Raw genomic sequence first — 27146 nt, forward strand, 5'->3', positions numbered from 1 at the left:
GATTGGTGTGTTATCTCTTCCTATTTATATTCTCTCCTCCCCTTCCTTCCTTTTCCCCTAATTTTTTAGTATTTTCTTTATAGTGACTTAATCATGTACAAATTAGGTTCCCTCACTAACACAGAAGGCTAGGACAGGGGTTTTTCTCTTCTTAGTACTTTTACATTTAGTAGACTACTTTTAATAAAAGTTGGTTGAATTAAATGATATTTTAGTCTTAGATCAGCCACTGGAGGGACTGGAAATATATTTATATGCACAGGTTATACAATTGAAAGGCTTTGAGAAAATACACAAGGTGTGGGAGGGAAGAATATTTATTTAAGATTTCATTGTTATTAAAGAAAACCAGAATGAGAAAATAAGTACTGACTCATCTGCCTACTTTCTAATCAAAATTTTTAGGAGAATTGAGCACAGAGTACTGATTAAACTATAAAGAATAAACAGTACTTACTGTTTATTGACTTATGTTTATGTGATTTGATCAACAAAAACCATTACCTTAAAGGTGTTTTAAACACAAGATATGATATGCATGTCTCCCATGCATATCAAAGTCATACAAAATGTTATCATACAAAAAAGAAGACAAAATCATGAAAAATGGCAAACTTCCTCAATTGTTAATGTCAATTGAAGCAAAAAAATGATTGTTGAGTATTTAACAGAGTTGAACATAGACTGGGTTCTTCAGAGTGTCTTGGTTGAAGAATCCCCTCCTTATAGTATCAAGTCTCTTAAGGTAATTCTGTTTATGAGTGACACTGCATTGATTACATCAAACTCAGAACATGTTGAACTTCTTAAACAGGGACCCAAGATTTTGGCCTAACTATGCACATAGGAATCACTAAGTGGATTTAGAGTGTTTATTATCTATGACACAAGAAGTAGTTTTTGTCACACAACCGATATGTGAAATAGGCACTGCAGTTTTGAATTGGGTCCCTGATCAGAAAGGAAAAACATGAAGAGGGAAGGGGGAAGCAGGAGTATGGGCTGGATTATTAGTAGCAAAGTTCCCCCACATCACATCTTTGGGGAAAATTTTCCAGTTCTTTTAATAATCTCAAGCCTGTCTTGGAAACAAAGTCCTCATTTTTCTTCTAACTCCCTCTTTTTTCCTTTTTAAGAAAAATTTATTTTCAATTCCAAATTCTCAGCATCCTCTTCTCCCTCCAACCCTTTCTCCACCCATTGTGAAGTCAAGATATATTATACCTATTATACATATGAAATCCTACAAAACATTTCCACATCAGCTATGTTGTGGGATTGAGGGGGAAAAGGGGGAAATAGAGACAAGAAAACTAAAGAAAAAAGAAACCCTGTACTCAGAATTCTTCAGTTATCCCTCTAGAATGCTTTAAAATTGTCGTGGATCACTCCCTTGTTTTTAAGCCCTTTAAAAATTCTGATACCTTTCTATAGACTTAGGTGAATCATGTATTGAGATTGGAAATCAAAATCTAATTGTGATATCAGATTGAAGTAGAAATTTAATCCTGAAGGCTGTCTTGTTGATTACATTTTAATCTAGTTTGGTTACATCAGAGTTGTCATCCTCTGCCCTAAAATGACATTCTATTATTCTTTTGTGTTTAACTTAAAATCTGCAGAAGAAAACAATTACCTGTTTATGCATATTTAGACTGATTTTTAGATCCATAGCAAACTGTCTTCAACTAGAAAATATGCTGTTATAGTGAAAAGAATACTGGATTTTGAGTCAGAGGACCTTATTTGAATCATAGCTCTTCCATTTGTTATCTTTATAATTTTGGACACGTCAGTTTACCTCTCCAAAACTGTTTCCTCATCTTTAAAATAAAGAAATTAGATTTGAGCCCTAAGGTCCTTTCTAACTCTAAATTCTCTGATTGATGATGACTTCTATGGATTTTAAGTGAAAGTCTAATTAGTTGTGAGTAATCTTTACTCCCACTAGATTTTAGCTTTTTTTCCTTCATTATGACCTAGTGATGTTAGTGACTTTGTAGGGATTTGTTGGACTTCTCAGATGAAGTTGGTTAGAAGGACCAGAATTTGTTTAAAATGATTGAAAGAATTAATCTTAAAAGGAATTTTGTTATAGGAACAATTGGGATCCAAGGAGACAGCGGCAGTTGTCACTGAGTTCTGCAGACAGTGCTGATGCCAAGCATACCCTGGATGAAGGAAAAAACTGGAGTGAATCTATGGGCATATCTCGGGCCATCCGTAAGGTGCTAGAGCCTCAACCACCTTCTAGGAAGCTGAATAGTTGGACCCCAACTCCTGATTATCAGGTAGATTGTATGCTTATGAGATCTGTGTCTTACTATTCAAGTAAGAAAATATATACATCTCCATTAATAAGAACAAGATTCATAGTTGAACCATAGATAAACCATAGAACATTTAATTAATCAGAAGATATAGTTTTATTTCCACTAAATTCTATAGATATGTCCCTAAAAAGTACACAAATTGTATTATTTTTGATGTCATTTGGAACTAGTTATTTCAAAGAATTCTATTTTAAATATTTTTATAATTGTGTTTTGTTCTCTCATGTATAATTCTAGATTTGATTATGTTTTATTAGTTTCACGTGAGTGGCTCGTTAACAATTTAAGTAATAAGAAATATAAGAGAAGGCTTATATGTAATCATCTTACAGTAGCCTGCTTGAATTAATTTTTGTATTTTGTGAATAATAATTACTTCCATATATCTCTGAGTTAGGTATCATCCTGATTTTGGAGATTAAATTGAATGAGTATTATACTATTATCTTCTAGCTAATTAATACTTCTTGCCAAACTTATGATGTGATGAATAGCTTAGTCCAGGTATTGTCAGAATTTATAAAATAATAGCCATTTTTTGTTTGTATTTGAGCACTGATAGGCCAAGAAATTGCTCTTCACCAACCAAACTTTGTAACCCATTTGCACTCTAACATCTTCAGAGAGAAATCCTCAGATTTTCCTATTTTATCTTCAGAGTCAAAGTAGCTATTATCGTTTGATTAAGGTTGCAGTTTCTTTTGATAGAGTAGGAATCAGTTTAATTTTTGTATAATGAAAATGAATTTTATAGTTTAATTGTGGAGTTGTAAACTTGGAGGATTATCCATTTGTAAAAGGCTATAGGAATTGAGTAGTTTTGGTGCCTAAAGAATGGTGAAGGAATGGAACCTTGGCTCTGTGCTCTAGTAGTCTAAGCTTTGTAGTGTCTAGATTTGTCACCCGTGGTTCTTTTTGCTCCAGAAAGTGAATTGGGAGGCATAAGCTCCACTTTTGTGGGGCTAAGACTTGTGACTTCTGTTGTTTTTTGAAGTAGTATTTCATCATAGGCTCTCTTGTTTTGACAGAAGCCTTCAATGAATAACACGCTCCGGCAGCAGTCTGTGGAAGACAAGGAAGATAAGCTGCCCCCACGACAAAAGTTTGTCCCCTCGGAAATCTCTGAGGCTGTGGAGAGAGCTCGAAGACGCCGAGAGGAAGAGGAGCGTCGGGCTCGGGAGGAGAGATTGGCTGCCTGTGCTGCCAAGCTCAAACAGTTAGATCAGAAGTGCAAGCAAGCCCAAAAGGCCAGTGAGGCACAGAAACACCCAGACACTGAAGCCCCCCGATCCCCCGCCCCGGAGAAAAGTTCCCCGCAGGAGAATGGCCACGCTTTCCACAAAGGTATGAACTGTTCCTCAGCTATGTAACTCCAACAGCTTCATCACTCATCAGGTAATTCCATGGAGTTGGTAAATGTAAAATTTTTTTATAATTACATAGCAACAATCTCTGATGACCTTGGAGCATATTATAAGCAATATCTTTGTTTCACAATATTTTTTCATCAAAGTTTGGGTGAAGTTTTGTAGGCCAAAGCTTACTTTCCGATGTGTGTGTGTGTTTTTTTTTTTTTAATTGGAAAAACTATTACCCTGATAATTAAACTGACTTATGGTTAAGTAGTTTTATTAGTAGAGATGGGAGAAATTGACACTTGCTCTTAGATTTGATGCTACTGCTCTGGCCAGGCCAGGAATTTTCTTATTGTGTCATTTGACTTTGATAGCAAATACTTTATATTTGAAAGAGGATTATTCCTTAGCAATAACTGTCTATAGCTGGGGCAAAGGAAAAGACATTTTAGGGGCCAAATGAGTTTTGTTCAGTCCTGAATTTAAAAGCTGAAAAATTATGTGAATATTCTTGTATAGTTAAATTCTTTATAATTTATTAAAGTCACATATCATAAAATTTTTCTCTTAATGATTTTAGCTAAAAAGAGAGAACAATGTGTATATATATAGCACAATTTGAACATTGAAAGTTGATGCCTGACATCACGTTTTCAGTGCTTTTGTGAAGTGACAGTATAAATTCTTCTATGTTTTGCTCTGCAGCAACACCTGAGCTACATGCTCAGGAATCTCCTGCCACTTATAATGAAGAAGAGTCAGCTATCCCTTCTGCTGTGATTCAGAGCAGCAGTGATGAAGAGCTCAGAGAATCCACATCTCCTACACAAGAATTCAACAAATACCAAAAATCACTTCCCCCTAGATTTCAGCGCCAACAACAGCAGCAACAGGTAAAGAGAGTAAGCATTTAAAAGAATCTTCCAAAACAAAACAAAGCAGCAATTCCAATTTCCTTTTCCTTTTGTCTTTGCTGAACAGTAATTTTAAGAGTTGGGCAATTAAAATGGAGACAGTGATAGATCATAATATGCTTATTACTTACTAAAAATAAGGAAGACTTTTGGATGAAATTTGAAACATTTGATCTCTTCTGTTTTCTCCTTAGTTAAAAGACAGTGTGCTTGGTTATCCATATATAAATGAAAGAGTATACTTTCCAGGGGTCCTCAAACTTTTTAAATAGGGGCCAGTTCACTGTCCTTCAGACTGTTGGAGGGCCAAACTAGAGTAAAAACAAAAACTTTGTTTTGTGGGCCTTTAAATAAAGAAACTTCATAGCCCTGGGTGAGGGAGATAAACGTCCTCAGCTGCTACATCTGGCCCGCAGCTGTGGTTTGAGGACCCCTGCTTTAGACCCTAAAGGACTAGTCCTAATGCCTGTACTTTGTATAGGAACAGATAACTTGTTGAATTTTTTGGTGTACTTTCTGAAATTGGAAATTTAATAAGGTAAATTAATGAAGCAAGGGGTCTCATTATGGTATCTTGTATAGCTTTATTTAAATAGCACATTATTAACAGTGACTCAAGTTACCCCTTAACTGAAAGGTGGGATGGACCAGCACTAGGCTGAAAATGATAAATAGATGAACTGAAAAATTCCAGTAAACAAGCTGTGTGCTTAGCTTCTCCGAGGACATTTGAGGTTGGGACATGAGGACCTCTGCTGAGTTCTCGTGTCTTGCTTCTATTTTTGAAAGAAGGAAAACAGTCATCATGTCTGTTATGATTATTGCATTAACCAGTTATCAGATTGTCCTAAAAAATAGGTTTTGCTAGAGCATCCAAGATCTTTAGATATACTATATTTCTTGAGAATTTATGGGATGTGCTATTTATGCATATTGACCATCAGCAACCTTCTTTTCCATATGGAATCTACTGTATCTTCATGCAATATTAGCAGGCATTTTAGGTGGCTTTTTCTGTTTTTATTTGGGGAGGGTTGTGTGGAAGTTTTGTTGAATAAAGTTGCATTAGCATATGTCCTACTACATGGCTCTTCAATAATGAGATGATTCAAACCAGTTCCAATTATTCAGTAATGAAGAGAGCTATCTACACCCAGAGAGAGGACTATGGGAACAGAGTGTGGACCACAACATAACATTTTCACTCTTTCAGTTATTGTTTGCTTGCATTTTTGCTTTCCTTCTCAGGTTTTTTTTTTTCTTTCTAGATCCGATTTTTCTTGTGCAGCAAGATAACTTTATAAATATGTATACATGTATTGGATTTAACATATATCTTAACATATTTAACATGTATTGGACTGCTTGCCATCTAGGGGAGGAGGTGGGGGGAAAGAGGAGAAAAGTTGGAACAGAAGGTTTTGCAATTGTCAATGCTGAAAAAAGTACCCATGCATATGTTTTGTAAATAAAAAGTTTTAATAAAAAATAAAATAAAAAGATAAGATGGAAAGGAAGATCAGGAGGAAAAAAAACAAACATGTCCTACTAGCAAGGATCACATATGCATGATTCAAGTTTGATTTTTTTCAACATAAACAACTAACTGTTGGACTTATGGAACAAAATAGGATAAAGGAGAAATAAATTCTCTTTGTGGCAAATCCCTTGATTTTTCAATTTACACTGATTCTTTTCAAAGATTGGATACTGCTCAGTTCTAGACATTTGAATAAATACTGTGCTGTGTTGTATTGCAGCAACATGCTTATTGTTTGATGATGATGAAAATTGTTAAAGCAATTTTCACTTTGGGAAGTTTTTACATCCATATAAATTGTGGCCAATTATGGCCATGAAGGCTAGCACTCCTGAGGTTTCCTGCTTTTATTTTCCTGTTCCATATGGGATACTGCTTTGTTTAGTTCTTGTTCTCTCAAAACTTTGGCATCTATTTGATCAGCAATGGAAGAACATGCTTGTGGGTGGGTGCTTTCAGTTCTCAACATCTTGTACCTTACCAAATTCATTTTCCTTCTTGATCAGGAACAGCTGTACAAGTTGCAGCACTGGCAGCAGCAACAGCAGGTTTATCCTCCACCTTCCCATTCCCACCCTCAGCGCACCTTTTACCCACATCACCCTCAGATGCTAGGATTTGATCCCCGTTGGATGATGATGCCCCCTTACATGGATCCACGAATACCTCCAGCTCGAACCCCTGTTGACTTTTACCCTTCAGCTCTACATCCTTCAGGTAAGAGCTTTCTGGTTGTAATCTAACCCAGGATTAGTCAACTGGCCAGATTCTTTTTATCATTTAAAAAAAGTAATATTCTCCCCCTTGCTCACCTATAAGTTTTTGGATGTGGAGGATAAGTTTAAGTTCTTAGAATTTTTTTTTACGTACATTTTTAGAATGTAGACCTTGGTAGATAGTTTTGGCTGACTCAAGTCTGATTAGTGAGAAACTCCAGCTCCCCCAAAGTTAAGTGACTATAAACCAAACTGGTCAATGTATTTTATCAGTGATTTTATCTTGATCTTCTTAGGTGTGTGTGGGAGGAATCTCATCTTTCCCTTCTCCCTGCTAATTTCCCTAAGCTAAGGAAACCTTTTGACTTTTTAAGGCTCTTTCAAGTTTCTAGAACCTTTTATCTTGTGGTGGATGATGGCTAGGTAAGAGTAGAGCCTGGGAAATGCCAAAGTAGCTTATCGTTTACCTGAGGCAGGCTTTTGGGACCTTAATTCACTTTTCTTAGCTCTTTAGCAGTGAAAGAGTCCTAATATTGGACTCCTTTTAGTTCTCCATCATAAAACCATTTCATTTCTTTGAAAGTTATCTCTGATGTATTGCTGGTATTTGTTGTGAATAATAAGCCTTGTAGATCAGTCACTGATGAGTGGCAGCATTCCCATTCCTTTTTCCATTTTTCTATTTCTTGACTGTTCTTTCCAGTTAACTGGTAGGGTTCCATATCCACTTCCTTTTTTTTCCTTAAGGAAGAAAGAGATTGCACCAGTCCCTACTGTGCAGCGGAGTTCTTAATAAGATTATAGTTATCAGTTCTTTGCTATCTTTAGGAATGATGAAACCAATGATGCCACAGGACTCCATCAATGGGACTGGCTGTCACTCTGAGGAACAGAACTGTCCACCCCCAGTCCAGGAAAGGAAAACTGCGTCAATGGAGCCTGCTCCTGTGTGGGGCCAAGAGAGCTATGTGACAATTCAGAACAAGGGGTATTCTCTCCCAAACCCAAAGCAAAATGACCCAACTTTGACAGTTGAAGGAGTACATGTCAGGTGAGAGGCTGTGGGATGCCACTGACCTACTACTGATTAACTGAGGATGATTCTCCAAGTCCCTGCTTACGAGATGAAAATCAGGGTTCAGTGAGAGATGATGCTAGTGAGGTGAAGGGGAACAGTGGACCTCTTTATGTGCCCTTAGGGAAGAAAGGGTGATAAGGGGCTTTTGGACATCTGCATTTTCTTTTGGATGCTTTTTTTGTGAGAGAATTCTAACTGATGGCAGAATTGAAAGCCAACCAGGAATTCTTGATAACTAAAGGGAAGCAGTAACAAGTGCTGCCTTACTCTCATGCATTAGTACCTCAAGACCTTTTTAGAGCGGGTGGGTCAAGGCCGCCAGTTGACAAAGTTGAGGAAATCAATGCTGATTACCCAGTGTACTTATAGAGTTCAGCCTACTATTGCTTTTCCCTAAGTTCATTATGTTTCCAGGATGATACATTGTGTCTCCCAGGGCTATGAATTCCTCCGTGTTGTGGATTCTAAAGACAGTGACAGACAAATTGCTCAGACATTCTGACTTGCGGGTTTGTGATTACTTTGTTTAAAGATAGAGAATGATCTTGATGCTTGTAATTTAAAATACCAAACTTTTTCCTCCTCTTTTGGAACTATATTCAGAATGGAAGTCTGGAACCAGATTCGAATCACATTTATTGTTTTGTTTTGTTTTTTTTTCCTGGTTCCTTTTCAGGAATGAAAGCTCTTACTCTGCCTCAGCTGGAAGGTCAGGAGGTATAAGTGCCCAGCATGATCTCTTTGAGGAGAGAGGAGATGAGTACTTAAATGCTTTTGACAAGAAGGCCCAAACAGACTTTGACAGCTGTGTCTCTTCTCAAAGAATAGGCCAGGAGCTTTTGTTTTCACCCCAGGAAAATGTACAGGAGGCAGTTGCTTCTGGGGTTCACCACACAAATCTCAGGTGCTCCCCATTGGAGTCTGACTTTGTCCCAAGTGATAAAAAAACAGAATATAGCAGTTGGGATGTTGGACATCAGCAAAAGTCCTCTGAGACAACTAACAACCTGGAAGAAGAGGTTACTAAGGAGGGACAATCCTTCAACTCTGACCCATGGAAAAAGGAGGGGAATGTCAACAAACAGCCAGCCTCAGAGACAGAATGGGTCCCTGAGAACCGAAACACTAATAACCAGCAACAGGAACAAATCGGGAGGACCCGGAGATCTGGTCCTATTAAGAAACCTGTCTTGAAGGCTCTCAAGGTTGAAGAAAAGGAGAAGGAGCTAGAGAAAATTAAGCAGGAAGTGGGAGAAGACAAATTCCATCAAGCCAAAGAGAAGGAGCCTCTCCGTAAAACTGAGAATGATGGGAATAATGAGGGAGATTCTGCATCGGTCAACTCTTCACATTCCCTGCTGGTTCAGAAGGGCTCCTCCCAAACTAGTTTTGGCCATGAGCCCGAGAAATTAGAGGAAGAAGACAAACCTGATAAGGCCTGGGAGACCAAGGTGTCAAGGGAGTCCAGTGATCTTCCTCCAACAAAGAGGAACAACTGGATTTTTATAGATGAAGAACAAGCCTTTGGAGGCAGAGGTCAGAATAGAGGCCGTGGCAGAGGTTTCAGAGAATTCACCTTCCGAGGTCGGGGTACTGGTGGAAATAATGGCAGTGTTTGTGGGAGTGGTGGTATCATTGGTGGGAGAGGAATATATAATAACCAAAGAAGTACCCGAGGGCGCAGTCTTCGGGAGTTCAATCAGTCCGAAGACTTCTCTCGAGGCAAGCCCCGACGCAGAATTGCCAGCGAGACACATAGTGAAGGCTCTGAATATGAAGAACTTCCTAAACGACGCCGACAAAGGGGATCAGATAATGGGAATGAAGGCTCCCATGTGGAAAGAGAGGAAAGTGACTTGAAGAAAGGTGATTACAAAGATTCCTGGCGATCTAACAAGATCTATTCTGATGACCATGGTAGCTTGGATGCTAAGAATAGAGCCCCTCGAGCTTTTGGTCGCACACTTCCCCCAAGGCTGAGTAACTCTGGGTATGGACGGAGAAGCTTTGTGTCAAAGGAATCATCCCATTGGCAGGGCAAAAGTACTGGAGGCTCTTGGCAAGAATACAATAATGGTATGTCCTCAGATACTTTTGGGGCTCGTCGACAAACAGACCGCGATTATATCCAAGATAATTATAAACACTCTGATTCGTTCAGTGGGAAAGGCTTTGAAGACAGTCACCTGGATGATAAGAGGTCCTTCTTCCAGGATGATTATGCAGATTCTGAAAATGTGGAAAACCGACCCTTCCGGAGAAGGCGGCCCCCCAGGCAAGATAAGCCTCCTCGATTTAGGCGCCTCCGACAAGAGCGAGAGTCCTTAGGCCAGTGGGGGACTGATGAGGGGCCAAACTTACTTTCTGGTCAGTGGCCAGGAAGGCCAAAGTTGGTTCTGGCAGAAAAAAGCAATCTGTCTGGTCGGAGAACTCCTGAACTCTCCTATCAGAATTCTTCCGATCATGCCAATGAGGAATGGGAGACCGCCTCTGAGAGCAGCGACTTCAGCGAAAGGCGGGAGCGGCGGGAAGGTGGAGCAGCCGAGGCTGATGCCCAGTTAGATAGCTTGTCTGGGTCCAGCCTGGGGGAGAAGAGAGAGCTGGCCAAACGGAGCTTCTCTAGCCAGAGACCCCTGGTAGACAGACAGAGCCGCAAGATGGAACCTGGAGGGTTTGGAGAGAAGTCTGTCAGGCAAGGAAGCAGTGGATCTGCTGCCCGCTATGAGACCCAACAAAATGGAACTCCTTTGAAAGCCAAAAGGTAACAAAACACAAAATCCTTTTGTTTTTTCCTGTTTTACAACTGCAAAGAAACGCATGGAGCTTTATCCATAAAGTTAGCTATATCCACCTCTCAATCTGTCTGTGTCTCTACTGTGTGACAGATGGTCCCTAACTTGGTCTAAAGTTGCATACCAGAAAGGCTAACTGCTGACATCACTTTTCATGGTTTTTTCCTCCATTAACCAAAGGTAATTGTTACCATTGTGACTAAAGCTAAACCAAATCCATCCACCCATCCACTTACTCCAGGTATCTTGGAAGATAAAAGTCTAGCATTCTTGCTGGTATCATAAGCCCTGCCCAAGGGAAAGAAAGCAGTTTTTCTTTACAAGATAATAAGCAGTAGCTAGTTTACCAGATTTTTCTCCTCAAAAGCTTCTCTGGTCAGCAGCTCTGTCTGGAGAGGTTTGTAGCATTCTAACTCCACCAAGTCAGCTTTTCTAGGAATCCTGCCTCCCAGCAATAGGAAGGCAAGCAGATTTTCCTTCTGAAATGTTAACGTGATACAGCAAGGTACAGGAGATAATGAAAGTAACTGTTAGAGTTTGTCTCCGGTGTTGCTTCAGAGCCTGCATTGCCTATAGTTCTACAAGCATATCTCTGGTAGAAATTTTGAAGTGGATGTTCTATTTTCAGGCTTGATTGTTAATTTCCTTTAAATCCCTTTTCTTTATAGGTTTGGGGGAGTGAATATTTTTGAGATCTGTGGAGTAACAATTAATTTAGATGCTAAAGTGGAGTTTATGCTCTCAAATTTTGGTCTATTTTAGCTTTAAATGTCCTTAGCTGATGATGTTTGGAGGAATTTCTGCTCTCTGCTCCTTTCCTGGTATTTCTATATGGTTCTACTAGAGGGAATAGCCAAGGAATAGACTATGGTTAGAATTGTAAAATGTGTCCAGAAAGGGCATTTTATTCCTTTAATTCTCTTTTCTTGTGCATTTATTTGATAGGCATATGGTAGAAAAGAGAAGTATTTTTAATTAGGGATAATTGTGGAAATAATTAATAGTAACAATTAGCATTCATCTAGCATTATAAAGTTTGTAGAAACACATTGTGAATACACTCTTAATCCAAAGAGGTAGGTGCTGCTATTAATTCCATTTTACAGATGAATAAACTAAGACAGAGATTGAATTATTTGCCTAGGGCATCACCCAGCTAAGTGTCTGAGGTCGAATTTGAATTCATGTCTTCTTGACTTCAAATCTAGCACTCTGTCCATTTTGCAACCTAGCTTTTATAGGACCTATATCAGGAATATATAATATTGCTGAGTCAATGTTTAATTTTTTTAAAATATGGTTTTATTTTATTTTTTCTCAATTACATATAAGAATACATTTTAACTTTTTAAATGATTTTTTAAAAACTTTTTTATGATTTCTGAGTTCCAAAATCCTTCCTCACTCCTTGAGAAAGCAAGTATTTTAGGATAGATTGCCTATATATGTGTGTGTGTGTGTGTGTGTGTGTGTATGTATGTATGTATATATATATATATATATATATATTCATATAAAATTAGCTATATTATAAAAGAGAACAGATACCAAAAAAAGAGGGGGAAAAAAACAAAGTAAAAAATTCTGCTTCAATCTATATTCAGACCCTATCAGTTAATTCATAAAGTTTTTAAATAAAACTATAAGCAAAAGTGAGAACATGGCTAAATTGCCCAAGTTAAAAATAACACATACTATGTGCATGTGTGTACCTCCTAAGGTTATTTCTCTTCTTTTGGCATATGGTTTATTGGACCTCACTCATACTCTCTTGCCTTTTCAGGTCTCCAGAAGAGGCTTTACCTGGAGGCGTTGGCAACTCTAACAGTGGGAGCAGTCATTCCACATACAGTCTGGAGCGAGTTGCCCACACCAATTCTGACATTACTGAATCACCAGTGAAAAAGCCAGAGAAAGAATCCAAGTTGGCTGTTCAGCGGGCAGGCGAGAAAGGAGAGGCCCTTCCACAGTTTGACTTAAGTTATGGAAGTGAGTTTCTGATAAGTCTTGGAAATTAGGAAGTACAGAGAAAATGAAACAAAACAAAAAAAAAGCAAGAACTAGGAAATCCTGTGATTTACTTGGTAGTCTCTCTCTTCACCTAATGGAAGACTTAGGTATCATTTTTCAGTTATATTGGATATGATAGATGAGGGGGGTGGTTATCTCTTTGATGCAACAAAGATACACGTCAGGAGATCTTTGTCTAGATGCTATAGACTGCTCTTTGATACAATTGGGTTAGTATCTGTACTATAGACAAAGATGAGGTCTTAGCAACCTAAGTTGCTAACCTAAGAGAGTAACCTTATTGTTTTGAGATGAAGGCATTTTCATTTATGGAGGAACTTTTAATGACTCTAATGGAAAAAAATATTTTTTTCCCCCTTTCTTGTGGAACTGCCACTCAGATAACATCATAGACAATAGGGTTTCAAATCCTGGAGAAGAAAATGAAGTGGGTTCCATGGTGAGTGAAGGATTCATTGAGGTTTTAACTAAAAAGCAACGTCGCCTGTTAGAGGAAGAGCGGAGGAAGAAAGAGCAGGCTGTCCAGGTGAGTAGAGATGGGAAAATACAGGGGAAGCTAGATGGTGCAGTGGTCCTGCACGGGACTTGGAGCCGGGAGAACCTGAGTTCAACTCCAGCCTCAGACACGTGACACTTAATAGCCGTGTGATCCTGGGCAAGTCACTTAATCCAGGTTACCTCTCAAAAGAAAAGAAAAAGAAAAAAAGAACAGGGCAGGGAATAGAAAGAGGGCAGACAAGCAGTGTTATCCTAAAAAGATAAAGAGAGCAGAGAGTAAATGATAAGATTTTAGATAAGGCAATAGAGTAAAAGCTTCCTATGCCAAGGCTAAGAAGGTGTCTTGCTTCATTTAGTTCCCCAAAATAAATGTGTGATAAAGTTAAAGATACTTTATTACCTGGAAAAACTACTCACTGTGCTTAGCAAAGTAATATAGCAAGTGAATGCAAAAAGACCAGGGAGTTTTGTGTGAACACTGAATTTCTAAAACTTGTCTAAGATTTTTCCTTTCTTACCTAGTGAGTCTGATAGCATGAATTCAGTTGGTTTTTTAAAAATTATTTTTGTATTTTTAATTTTTAAAAAAATATTTAATATTTTATTTTTCTTCCAGTTATTTGCAGAAACAATCTTTAACAATTTTTTTTTAAGTTTTGCGTTTCAAATTCATGTATGTCATGTTATGAAAGAAAACACAGATAAAAAAGTTAAAGAAAGCAAAGAAAAAGTATGTTTTGATCTGCATTCAGATGCCATCAGTTCTTTCTCCAGAGACATAGAACTTTTTAGCATAAGTTCTCATGAATGCAGTTGTACTGCTTGTTTCCACGTTAGATTTTTGATGAAGTCTTATGAAAAAGAAGGAACTATAACCAAGAATGAGTTGTGTAGAGAGAGGCAGGGATCTGGATCTTCTGAGCAATCTGAGTTGGAGTTGAACGTCATGATGAAATTGACAGGAAGGGCTTGAATTTTATATTTCTGGCATTTATTTTTTATTACCTTTTAACTCTCTTTTCTCAGGCGCCCCCAAAAGGCCGTGCTCTGTCATCACGGATTCCTCCTCGTTTTGCTAAGAAGCACAATAATCTATGTTTAGAGCAAGGGGATGGAGCAGTGCCCAGCAGCAGCTTGGGCACAGAAATCTGGGAAAATAACAGCCAAGGTGAGCTCAGGAGATCACCTGGGTGGGTTACATCTTACTTCTCCTGCATGCATGTGGGAAGAATTTGGGCAATTACTAGGAGCAGAGACAGCTTCTAATGAAGCCTAAGTTTAGATAATATGCTACGTTAGACCTTTTTTACCAGGGGTACACAAAAGAGCCAGATTTAAATAAGTTTAAAAAAACCCAAAAAACAATTTCTCCTTGGCTACTTTGGTTTAACAGTGGCTTATTAAAGATACTTTATTACCTGGAAAAACTACTCACTATGCTTAGCAAAATAGTTTATGATCTTTTTTTTTTTTTTTTTTTTAATAACTTTTTATTGACAGAACCCTTGCCAGGGTAATTTTTTACAACATTATCCCTTGCACTCACTTCTGTTCTGATTTTACCCCTCCCTTCCTCCACTCCCTCCCCCAGATGGCAAGCAGTTTTATACATGTTAAATAGGTTACAGTGTATCTTAGATACAATATATGTGTGCAGAACCAAACAGTTCTCTTGTAGTTTATGATCTTGACAGGATTTTAGCCAGTGATTTTCTTCACCTTATTTTAAGAGGGAAATAACAAGGGAGGGAGATATATTACTGTTTTCTGTCAGAGTCTGATATCCTTATATCTACAATATGCCCTTTCTAGCTCTATCTCAGTTATAATATTCAGGCAGTTTTTGACTAGCCTGTTTCATGTGATAGCAAACATAAATTCTGTGCACTTTACTTTAGGAAATAAATGTCTAAGCCAATTGTGTTTCTGCATATTAACTCTTCTTTGTTCCTGTTGTAAATCTTAATATCTTAGAATCATAGTTTTAAAGCTGGAGAAGCATGGATGGCCCAGGAAGGCTCTTAACTCTTCATTTTACAAATGGAAGAACCTCTGAGACATAGAGGCCATAAATTGTAGGGATGGAACATGGATCCAAGGTCTTCTAAGTCTGAACTCATTCCTCTTAGTATTCTATATGGTGGCTTGTTTTATTGCTGTGGAAAAAATTGTTTCTAAGACATCATTGAATGACTTTTGATAATGAAAGAAATTTTAAAATTCCATATTTATCTTCTGACAAAATATTCCATGATACTCTAAATTTTTAAATATCAATGCAGAAAAATTAGGTGTTTTTTTTTATTTAACATAATTGCATAATTTTTAAAGAAAAAACAATACCAGGTTTACTGAATAACAAACTGAATAGCATACATTTTCTTTTTTCTTTTTTAAAAAAATTTTTTATTGAAGTTTTTTATTTTCAAAACATATGCAAGGATAATTTTTCAACATTGACCCTTGAAAACTCTTGTGTTCCTCTACCCCTCCCCTAGATGGCATATAATCCAATATATGTTAAACATGGTAAAAATATATGTAAAGTCCAATTTAGGTTTACATATTTATACAATTATCTTGCTGCACAAGAAAAATCAGATTAAAAAGTAAAACATATATATATATATATATATATATATGTTTGTGTATATATATATATATATGTTCAATCAAACCACAACAAAAAGAGTGAAAGTGCTATGTTGTGATTCACCCTCAGTTCCCATAGTTCTCTCTGACATAAATGGCTCTCTCCATTACATTGGAACTGGCCTGAATCATCTCATTATTGAAAAGAGGCAAAGCATGCATTTTCTATCAAACTTCTTATGCTACTTCAAAAATACACAGCTCTGTTTGCTTAGACTCTTGAGTTGGTGAGCCTCTGTGGTGGCTACTGACAATAATTATAGGAGGATATTTTGATTAAAGAGGAGGTACCATGCAGCAGAGTCAATAATCCAGAAACCAATCTAAAGAACACATTAAGTAATGTACCGTAACTGAGAGAAACTGAAAATCATGTTCCATGTTGCAAATCAGGTCTCCTGGTTTATTTTATATTTGAATTTCTGTTGGGTTTCTGTGTAAGGGAATGTACTTGTATTAAACTACTTGAGAGCCTACAGACCTAAGTTCTTCTAGTCTGTAGGCTTATGTTCATTTACTTCAATTTCTCTTCCCTTTTTAGCTCTTCCAGTTCAGTCTACCAGCAGTGATTCCTGGAGTAAAGCTGTCAATGCCTTTACCAGTACAGAGTCTAGCTCTACAGAAGTGAGTGGTCCCTCCCTTCTTTATTGTTTTCAGTGCACTTTTGTGAAATTGGTATTAGCTGATTGAGGCTGCTGCTTCTGTTCTGTTTGGCAATTCTCCCTGAGCTCTACCACCTGAAAAACTTGTGTCCCTGGAAATAGAGGCAGATTCTGAGTTGATTTGAGTTCTAGCAAACTAGAATTCAGAATTGGCTTTGCAGTCTTTATTTGTGGTGCTTTTCATATTAAAGAAGTATTTTCTTGTGGCTATTTATACTGGGAAAGAATACTTATATAAAATAAAATAGCACCAGTGAGGTGAGGGGATTGCTAGACATAGAAGTTTCTGTCCTTGAGGACACTGGAGTTTCTGGTTTGGGTCATAAGTGAAATGAGTTTGGCAGCCTCAGTTTAAGGACCATCTGGTTATGAAAATAGAGTGGGGTTAGTGCTTTTGGTAATCTCTCTGGAGATGTTGGGTATTAATAATAGGTCACTTAGAGATCTAAATGGGTAAGGGGTACAGTGAGGTGTTTGGGGTTAATTAAAAGATCTTCTCTCCCTTCTATCCTAATTATAAATATATACCTCCCCTTGCATTTTTGCTTTATGTTTAAGTTTGATGGGGTATAAGAATCTTAACCCATTTTGTGCTTTGCATAGCAGGGTTTTAAAAGCAGCCAGGGAGATAGTGGCATTGACTTGAGTGCAGAGTCTCGGGAGTCTTCTGCGACCTCCTCCCAGAGAAGTTCCCCCTATGGCACTCTCAAACCAGAGGAGATGAATGGGCCTGGCTTGGTGGAACCCAAATCTGATTGCCAGAAGGAGCAGGCTCAGAAGCAGTCTGAGAAAAAGGTAACTTGCATTTGATAGCCCAATCTGAGAATAAAATGGACATTTGTTTTCCTGGGGGTTGTGTAGAAGTGAGAGTGTTGGCCTTTCTGGGTTTTGTTTCTTAGCCTCTTTGCTTTCCCCTTAAGGATTCAGAGCAAGGTTCAGGACAGAACAAGGAGCACAAGCCTGGACCCATCGGCAACGAGCGCTCTCTGAAAAACAGAAAGGGCTCTGAGGGTGGCGAGCGGCTGGAAGGGAATGTCCCACCAGTTAATGGGGTGGAAATTCATGTGGATTCCGTGTTGCCTGTTCCACCCATTGAATTTGGAGTGAATCCTAAAGTGAGGATTTTGTTTTTGCTCTTCATTTCTTATTTTGGGGGTGGGAGTTTGGTAGCTTGTAAACTTGATATAAAGAATAAGGGTATTCTTCTGGAAATTAGAAGAATGAGGGAAACTTCAAGATGGGAAGGAGAGAAGATCACAGTCAAGTTTAAATAGCATGAATTCTAGGTAGAATTAAATTGCCTAATAGATTTCATTACTGACACAAACCAGGTTCTCAGAATTATTTTATCACAAGAATGTTCACTGTCTCCTTCAGGAGAACAAATGAGAATGGGAGCAGGTAAAAATTCCTGAACTCCGTGCTTTCATGTGAGCCTTTAGAAAACATGTCATTTTGTTGAGCACAGGGTGAATGTTTGGCTGAATATGTGGCTCTTTGTTCAGCGCTTCTTAGTGGATTTTTTGGTTTGCTGAGTTTGGAAATCAGTTATATTTTTTAAAAATCAGTTATATTTTTTTAATGTCCCTAAAGCTTGGTTCTGGGATGGTCTGAGTGGGATGAATGTTTCCTTCTTTCAGGACTCTGATTTCAGCTTGCCTCCTGGCTCTGCTTCTAGTACTGCAGCAAACCCAGTTGTCAAACTGCAGGATGCCTTGGCCAGTAATGTAAGTATAATCCATCTCCTTCTGCCTTCTAGTAATCTACCTATCATAGTTTGGATGGTAGGGATTTAAAAAAAATATTAAAAGCATTTTCATTTTCTTGGAAGTTTTCTCAAGAGAATTTTTCAGCTATTCTTTGAACAGTTGCATTAGAGCATATCTGTCCTTCTATAAGGGCCTCCTTAGACTGTTTCATCCATAGCAGATGGATTTGGACCATGGAATAGATGCAGGCCAATTGCAGTGTCTATGTGGCACATTAGTAATTGGCACTTTCATGATTTTTAGTCATCTGTGAAATCTACCATTCCTGCCCAAGGACCAGTTTCTGAGTATATTTCATGAAGCCCAGGCAATATTGAACTTGCGTATTGAACCCTTTGAGGGGTTCTATGAATCTATGAATCTGTGAGGTATGGAAGGTCCTTCCCAGGAAGTCCACTGTAGCAAAAGAAAACTTATTCTAACTTTTGACTATTATTACATTCCATTAGCCACAAGCAGATCAGCTTTGAGATATGTGTACTAAAACATTAAGACTATTGTTTCACTAAAGCTTTCTTCTAATTTCCTCCTCTTTTGTGTTCTTTTTTTGTTTACACTTTTTTCTTCTATGCTGTACTCATGACCTTCCATTTTTGCTCTTTCCAGGCAGGGTTAACACAGTCTATTCCCATTCTCCGACGAGACCATCACCTCCAGCGGGGTATCAGCCTGAACCCAATGTCTTTCCCTACAGCTGACCTTACTCTCAAGGTAATCAGGGCCCTGGTACTCTTTGAATGAAACTTTATTTAAGGCAGTAGGGAAAACAAATTATCCCAGATAACTGGTCTTTATCCTGGTTTTCCTCTTATATTTGAACTCTCAAAATTTCCCTGAGTAAAATAAAAAACTGCTTTCATTATCTACTGCTATCACTACTAGCAATTTTTATCTTCCCCTCCCTCCTTCCAAAGATGGAATCTGCACGCAAGGCTTGGGAGAACTCACCCAGTTTGCCTGAGCAGAATTCTCCAGGAGGAGCCGGTTCAGGCCTCCAGCCTCCTTCCAGTGTTGGAGCTTCCAGTGGTGTCAACTACAGCTCTTTTGGCGGAGTTTCCATGCCACCTATGCCTGTGGCATCTGTAGCACCTTCTTCTATTCCAGGTATCTTATTCCCATCCCAATCAGATTTCAAGTGCTCCTTTCAGATTACCAAGGGAGAACTTCATTGTAGCGACGATCTTTCTTGCCTTGAGTTTTTGGAGTCTGTATAAATATGAATTTCTTAAGTCCAGATTGTCATAAATATCTTTATTTGTGATGAGTTTGACCACCACTTGCTTACTGGTCCCTTTTCAAAGGCAGTTTTGAGAAATATGGGGCCTAGAGCATTTGTGGTAAAGTTCTACATGTTGGTGTCCCAGAAGAGCAGCTTTCTATGAATGTAGATCATGGGAATTTTGAGCCTGGTACTGTGCTTCTCTCTCCTCCTCACTCCCCTCAACAGCATTGAGTCTCTATGATGTATTCCAATAGATCCTTCTGACCCTTCAATGTGTACTCAGTAAAGGGAAATGAAGAGACAATAACTGAGAGACTTAAGGCTGCTTTTATTTTCATTTTACCATACTTTATCTGGTTTTTGCTAGGTTCCTAAAGTCTGGCTAAAAACAAGGACTATGAAAAAGGAATGTTGAGGTTAAATTTAATTTTCTCTCCTCTATAATATTTAGGTCTTCCACCTCAAGTCTTAAGTCTTCCTGTTATACATATTAGCTAAACTTGCTTCTTCAGGTACTAGAATCTAAAATACAAATACATAGCTATAGTTTAGCAAGTTGTCTGGTTATGACAACCAGCCTGGTCTGGCATCTCATTTCCAGCATGAACACTTCTAGACAGACAATATTTATAGAGGGTACATCTTACATATAACAAATTTATTGATTTAAAAAGTTGATGAATTTTATTAGTGCCTAGGCACCTCTTTTTGTTACTCCTTTTTTAAGTGTGTCTAATTAGGATTGACTAAAATGGGAAGGTTGCAGAATTTTCTTTTTGATTTCTAATTTTAGGTAACCACATCCCACCTTTGTATCTGGATGGCCATGTGTTTGCAAGTCAACCCCGTCTGGTCCCCCAAACAATACCTCAGCAACAGAGTTACCAACAGGTAAAAAAGCAGCCTAGAAATCAGCACAATGTGAGAATGAAAGGACAATATCACGTTAAATACTTCTGGATTAATTTTTTTATTTTTTTAATCAAATTTTTCTTCAGTCGGGATTCCTAACCTATAACTCCTTTTGAAACTGGCCCTCTTATTCCTTGGTGTGATGACAGAAAAGAAGTTCTATTAGCCATCATGAGGGTGGTGACTTAGGATGAAATTCTCATAGAAGTGAGCTTAACATTAATTTTGGCAAGAAGGTCTTTATCTCAGATGTCTTAAGGATTAATTTTGGAGTTTTGCCTCATTGAGTTAGTGCACCTTCCGCTTAGTTCCTGTGGAATACTTGGGGAATGTATTTAGGGTACAAAAAAAACTTGTTCCTGTTTATCATCATGCTGGTTTTTTGGGTTTTTTTTTCCTCTTCTCTTCTCCCAGGCTGCAGCTGCCCAACAGATTCCAATTTCTCTCCATACGTCTCTACAGGCGCAAGCTCAGCTTGGGTTGAGAGGTGGACTTCCTGTCTCCCAGTCTCAGGAGATCTATAGTTCCATACAGCCCTTCAGGTAACATATGTACATGCATACTACATAATACACCCTGTATTTCTTTCTGAAGTCAGTTTGTGCATAGGGCCTTGAATATGAAACTTAAATTTCCTTATTCTGCCTGATATTTTTTCTGATATACCTTAATTGTTAATTATTGGATTAGAGATATCTTGGGCCTGATTGATAGCTTTGTTAAAAGTTCAGTGCCTTGTATATTGCTAGATTATTTCATAAATTTAATTTCAAATGCTTGGTCAACTTAGTAAAACTTGATTTTGGGGATGGGAGTGGTAATTCTAGGAATGAACTCATTCTGATAAAAAGATTCCTTCTTTAGATCTCAGGTGTACATGCACCCCAGCCTGTCCCAGCCCAACACCATGGTCCTAACTGGAGGAACTGCCTTGAAGCCTCCTTATTCTGCTTTTCCGGGCATGCAACCCTTAGAGATGGTCAAGACTCAGTCTGGATCTCCTTATCAACCAATGAATGGAAGCCAGGCTTTGGTTTACGAGAGTCAACTCAATCAGGCAGCTGGAATGGGGGCCTCCCAGATGATGGACTCCCAACTAACACAGGTTAGAAATAAGCTGGCATCAGGGGAACATACTTTTTTCTTTTTTCTTTTTTTTTTTTTTTAAGTTTTTCTAGTTTGTTTATCTTTAAAGCTTTTGTAACATCTCAGTAGCTATGTTATTTTTAGTTGAAAGAGGCTAAGGAGTATAGAAGCATTTCTTCCTTTTGTCTGTCATAAACCATGACCCTTTAGTACTAAGCTTTAACAGATATAGAAAAGAGAAAAGAAAGAATCAATTCCTGCATTATCATTCTCTAGAATGGGAGCATGGTGTGGTAGATACCCGTAGTATTGAAAGAATCTTAATTTAAGTCCTGTCTGTGACAAATACTGATTGTGTGATCCGGGGAAAGTCAGTTACCATTTCTGAGTGGATAGGCATTGATAATTTCTTTACCAAGAGTTTATTACTGAAATTATGGGGCAAACAAATATCATTCCTTAGGATCATGTTCACATTATAATGTGCATGCCAGAATTTAATATAATAATAATACCTGGGTTAAAACTTTCAGTATTAAAGATATGAGCTAAATTTCATTGTGTGAAAGGGTGGGTCATGATTTAATCTGTATATTTGCATAATAATAAACAGCAGGATGCTTATTAATGAACAGGATTTTATATAGTACTTTATATGCAAAGACACTTCTTATTCATCCTACTGAGTTCCTCTAATTCCTTCCTGCTATAGATTCATCTCAGCCATTTCCTGACATTGTGGGATTTGATGACAAATGTTAAACATCTGTTTTTGTGCAAGGTGTTTTGTTAGATGCTAGATTTAAAGACAAGGGATGATTTAAGAGAGAGAGAGAGAGCGCGCCTCTTATCAAAATTAGTGCAAGTTCACGTCTATGTCCATTTCATCCCTAGGGCATCCTAATGATGACTAAATGATTGTCAAACATAATTTCAATTTTGATCTCAAGCACTATATCTGAAGATCAAAAATCAGGGGTGAAATCCTTCATGTCTATATAAGATTCAAGAAGTTTTTGGTGGAAGAAGAACCATTAGGTTTATCGTTAATGAAATGATTGATTTAATGTTAGATAATATTTTGGGTTTGTAAAAGAAAAAAATCAAAGCTTTCAGAAAGCATCAGCCCTTACTCTCGGTGTCTGCAGTCCCCTAAGCCAGTGCTACATGATGTTTCAGGTCGCCTTGTGTCTCTGCAATATCTTATTATCATGAAGTCCCAAGTTCCAGTTTTAATTTGGTTTTATGCCACTAAGCAAAACCCTGCAGAAGGCCCAGTAGGGAAGGCTTTTATGTCTCTGTCAGAACAGTTTACCCAGTAGAAATTGGCTAGTGGTACCAGGCTTAGTAATTACACTAAAGAAAACAGAAATGAAATCTGGAGAAGGAACACATGTATGTAAACATTTTCTTTTTCTTTTTTTTCTGAGGCAATTGGAGTTCAGTGACTTGCTCAGGGTCACACAGCCAGGGAAGTGTTAAATGTTTGGGGTCAAATTTGAACTCAGGTCTTCCTGACTTCAAAGCTGCTACTCTTATCCACTACACCAACTAGCTGCCCCATAGACATTTTCTATAGCTAGCTCTCTGTCTACCTGTCTTTATGTATAGATGTATATAAAAATTTTCAAACATTGAGTTTGAGAATAAGAGGGGACAGGAGTATTTTCAACCTGTCCATTTTGAATGAATGCCTAATATTTTTCAGCAGTTAACGATGCCATTGCCTGGTTCCCAACTACCTTTGCCTCGTTATGGTTCCGGTCAGCAACCATTGATTTTACCACAGTCCATTCAGTTGCCTCAGGGGCAGAATCTTTCTGTAGGAGCTCCCCGAAGAATCCTTCCACCTGGATCCCAGCCTTCTGTCCTTGCTACCAGCAGAGAGGTAAAGATAGATCCTAATCAGATTGTAGTACCAAAGAAAGTCTTGGTTTTGGATTTCATTACTTTGATCTTTTTAAATAACAGTCAAGTCCATTAGAGTAGAAGGTATCTTAAAATTTTCTCTTTTGGGTCATTTCTTTGTTGCTATGAAACTAGCTTTCCATTACCTTATCCCAAGTGTCCATTACTTGATTGTTCCTGTTTCTAAGAAATCCTTTATTTTAATCTCCCTAGAGTTTAAAAGTGTTAATTTAATTCCAAAGATGTTGGCCTGGGAAGTCTCGTGTCTATTGCTTACAAAAGCCCCAGTCTGTCCCTGTTGACATAGTACAGCAAGGGCTGAGGTGTCTCCTGGTTTCACCATATGATGGATTCTTACCTCTTGGTCTCCTTTAGTCCTCTCAGATGGAGATGAAGGGGTTTCACTTCGCTGACGGTAAACAGAACATCCCTTCTGGAGGGTCTGTTCCATCACCACAGACCTACAGGTAAAGAAGCTATGGTTGTTAGATCCTGAACAGCCAAACACTCTGTGTGATTTAACACTAGCTTGTGAAAAACACTGGGTGGCTTAAATAATGTTTTTTGGGATCCCAGGAGAAGTCAAGTTAGAACATTAATGATGACATATTGTTTGTTGATTTTTTTTTTCCCTAAAACAAGATTATATTAGTTTCTGTGCCTTACAACCTGTGTTTCAGATGGCATTAGAAAATCCTAAGCAAAGAAAAGCCTTAGAAGTTTTTGATCATCCTAAATATTATTTCAAGTTGAAGGATTACCTGGAAAATCAGGGTGGCAAATGTTTAAAAGTTTTGTAGACAGTGAGATATTTTTCCCTCTTTCTCCAAAGGGAACAAGGGGTCTTATAATACAGCAAAGAGTCTAGAGATGGAAGCCTCATTTTATTGAGAAGGAATTGCCTCTTAATTGAATCTTCTCACCATAAATGGCCAGTTATGCCTCTGGGAGGGCACTTTTTCCAATTATCACTAAATAAGCTAGCAATCTGGCTTTTTTTTTTACTCTTTCTGTGGCAGCTCTCTAACTTGAATGGGTGGTAAGACATTTAGAGTTAATCAAAATATGGTGTTGCTTTCTGTAAGTCTTTGGGGTTAAGGAAAGGAGTATCTGAAGCTGGACCTATATATTTGTTTTGATTCATTGTTAAAAAATACCATGTTTTAATGCCTCCTTTGGAGTATTTGGGAAATTTTATTTCATTATCCATCTTCCTTTTAGTTGCTTTAGGTAGATTTCTGGTGATTATTTCTATAACATAACATTTTCAAAATTAAATATTGGGTATCCTGCTTTTATTTTTCAGTTAAAGCTTATATATATCAATATGTCACAGGTTAAATTCACTGTTGAGCTGCCAGACATTAGCCAAAAGGAGCTGTTAATTTACTAATCAGGTTAAACCAAAATACCAAGAAAACCTCATTTTAAAATGGGTATTTTCAAGTGTTTCAGTTTACACAAACCAATACACAATTTGTCAGAGGAATGTCAATTTCATTAGTCCTATTGCTGAGCATCGCTTTATATAAAGTGTGTATGTATATCTCATAGTTTCTTGAAATTTGTTTTAGATATTAAGGTTGCAGTTCCTTAGTTGAGAATTATTGCCCATATACTTCTGCCTTTTCTGTCCTTAGAACACCTCTCCTGGTTTTTAGCTCCATCCATTCTGTTGCCTTAGGCCTTAAATTTTTCATCTAATGTGTTCTGCAGACTGCCCACATGGGTCCAGATGCCCCTGGCCAAAGAGGACCTTTCTTCATGCTTCCTCCATATACTAGGTTTTTGTTCCATTTTTGTGGTGATACTTTGTGTATTCTCAACCACTCCCTTTGGTTTTTTCAGGCCTAGCTCTGCTAGCCCCAGTGGGAAGCCATCTGGACCAGCAGTTAACATGGGCTCTGTGCAGGGACACTACGTTCAACAGGTAGAAGATGGCTTTCCAGATCTTGTCCTGTACTCTTAGGCATTTTTCCAAGTGCCCAAAGAGAGGGGAACATTTCATTCTATTGAGAATATTTCTTTTTAAAAAGGAGGAGATATGTGCAGGAGGTTAGAGTATGGGATTAGTAGTCAGGCTGTCTGGCTTCTCTTCCCATCTCTTCTCCTGGTAGTTTGGTTGAGGTACTTCTTTTTCTAGGCCTCAGGCTCTCCTTTTCTTCCCAGAATAAGGGATGATGTTAAACCCTCTTCCAAGAGAGATGCTTATCAAGGTACAATGTTTATAAGTATGTAGAGATCTTGATATGAAGAGAGGCATTCTGGGAGACTATTAGATTTTCGTGTTACCTTTAGTGTAGTATAATGTATGGGGGGGGTGGGGGTGGGGGAAGAGGGGCAGAGAGAGAAGGAAATGGAAGCAGCCAAAGAAAGGGACTTAAATAAATAAGTGTTGTGTATTTTAGCCTCAGTGTAGTGCTTTGAGTGAATGAAATCATTGATGGGTGTGCTAGTCTAAGTGGAGTTATTTTCCTATTTTGAAAATACAAAAAATATTTTCACTACCATATTTGACTGTTAACTCTTAAATTATGTAGGACCTTAGAAAGTCCCAGAAAACTTAACACATGAGGGCTGTATTGGTCCCTATTTGACACTTCTTTGGGGCAGCTAGGTGGGTCAGTGAATAGAGGACTGGACCTGGAATCAGGAAAACTCAATTTCTTGAGTTCAAATCTGCTTCAGACATCTCCTAGTTGTGTGAGCCTGGGGAAGGCATTTAATCCTGTTTGCCTCAGTTTCTTATCAGTAAAATCAACTGGAGAAGGAAATGGCAAACCACTGCAGGGTTTTTGCTGAGAAAACCCATACTAGGGACACAGAGAGTTACACATGACTGAAAGAAGTTACAAAACTTGGTACTTCATCAAATGTTTTGAAGTGACCTCTTGATTTGAATGGAATTAACTTTCAAAGCTTTTTTTTTCCCATATAAGAACTGCTCTTTGGGAGTAAGGAAAGGACATGGTTAAGATTAGCTACAATTTGTAACAGGGTTATGTATAGATCTTTAGACTTCTGCAACATTCATTGTCTGACCGTTGATCTGGGGAAAAACACTTTATAAATTGGACTGTCATTTCTTGAGGTTTAGAGCTTTGATGACTTATAGATGTATTAACTGAAAATATCTGAAAGGAGTAAATGTCAGAGGCAGCATGGGAGAGTGAAAGAGAACACCATTTGGAATCTAAGGGTGTGTGTGCAGATCCTTGCTCTGCCCTTTGGAATGCTGGACAAGCTTAAAATTTCTGGGCCTCATTTCCTTCATCTGTAAAATGAGGGAACTCAACTAGAGAGAATCTAAGATCCCTTCCAACTCTTATGTGTGATCCTATGAGAATGCCTGCTTCTGACAGTTACTGGATTATCTCTTGCCTTTCTTCCTCTCTCACCCTAATCCCAGTGGGAAAGTGTTCATAGTCTGGTGGAGGTCCAGGAGGTCTCCTCAAAAGTGTTTATACATCTCCATGAGATGCATGTCATTAATTGAAAAGAAGCCATCAGATTGATAAATCAACAATTCACAAAGGCTCACTTTGCCAGTATTTCTCCCACAAACATACTTAGATTATCACCACACTCCCTCCTCCAGGGAACTAGATAGTAATGGGCCAGCTTTGCAACAATTTTTAAAAGTACTTTGAGTCCAGCACTTCAGCTAAAAATGTGGAT

General features: G+C 38.2%; 1 protein-coding gene and 1 non-coding gene across 10 annotated transcripts in view; both read left to right on the forward strand.

Moving 5' to 3' along the window:
- PRRC2B (proline rich coiled-coil 2B) overlaps positions 1 to 27146 on the forward strand; it is a 113892-nt gene that overhangs the window by 81752 nt on the left and 4994 nt on the right. For 2 of the 9 annotated variants that reach the window (XM_031954858.1, XM_031954859.1), the window contains exons 11-31: positions 2099 to 2291; positions 3362 to 3677; positions 4394 to 4581; positions 6649 to 6859; positions 7687 to 7909; positions 8613 to 10697; positions 12512 to 12717; positions 13140 to 13285; positions 14284 to 14425; positions 16451 to 16533; positions 17175 to 17366; positions 17492 to 17686; positions 18212 to 18298; positions 18947 to 19051; positions 19255 to 19444; positions 20356 to 20453; positions 20889 to 21016; positions 21339 to 21579; positions 23269 to 23448; positions 23844 to 23935; positions 25317 to 25398. In XM_031954858.1, coding sequence (XP_031810718.1) covers positions 2099 to 2291; positions 3362 to 3677; positions 4394 to 4581; positions 6649 to 6859; positions 7687 to 7909; positions 8613 to 10697; positions 12512 to 12717; positions 13140 to 13285; positions 14284 to 14425; positions 16451 to 16533; positions 17175 to 17366; positions 17492 to 17686; positions 18212 to 18298; positions 18947 to 19051; positions 19255 to 19444; positions 20356 to 20453; positions 20889 to 21016; positions 21339 to 21579; positions 23269 to 23448; positions 23844 to 23935; positions 25317 to 25398 — 5383 coding nt within the window. The remainder of the gene's footprint in view (positions 1 to 2098; positions 2292 to 3361; positions 3678 to 4393; positions 4582 to 6648; positions 6860 to 7686; positions 7910 to 8612; positions 10698 to 12511; positions 12718 to 13139; positions 13286 to 14283; positions 14426 to 16450; positions 16534 to 17174; positions 17367 to 17491; positions 17687 to 18211; positions 18299 to 18946; positions 19052 to 19254; positions 19445 to 20355; positions 20454 to 20888; positions 21017 to 21338; positions 21580 to 23268; positions 23449 to 23843; positions 23936 to 25316; positions 25399 to 27146) is intronic. The other 7 variants (XM_031954861.1, XM_031954863.1, XM_031954860.1 and 4 more) reach the window with 7 other exon arrangements.
- Positions 19795 to 19877, forward strand: LOC111718554. The gene has a single exon (XR_002769081.1). It is a non-coding gene; the product is annotated as a small nucleolar RNA SNORD62 (small nucleolar RNA).

Source organism: Sarcophilus harrisii, chromosome 2 (genome assembly GCF_902635505.1).
Source record: "Sarcophilus harrisii chromosome 2, mSarHar1.11, whole genome shotgun sequence".
Lineage (NCBI taxonomy): Eukaryota > Metazoa > Chordata > Mammalia > Dasyuromorphia > Dasyuridae > Sarcophilus > Sarcophilus harrisii.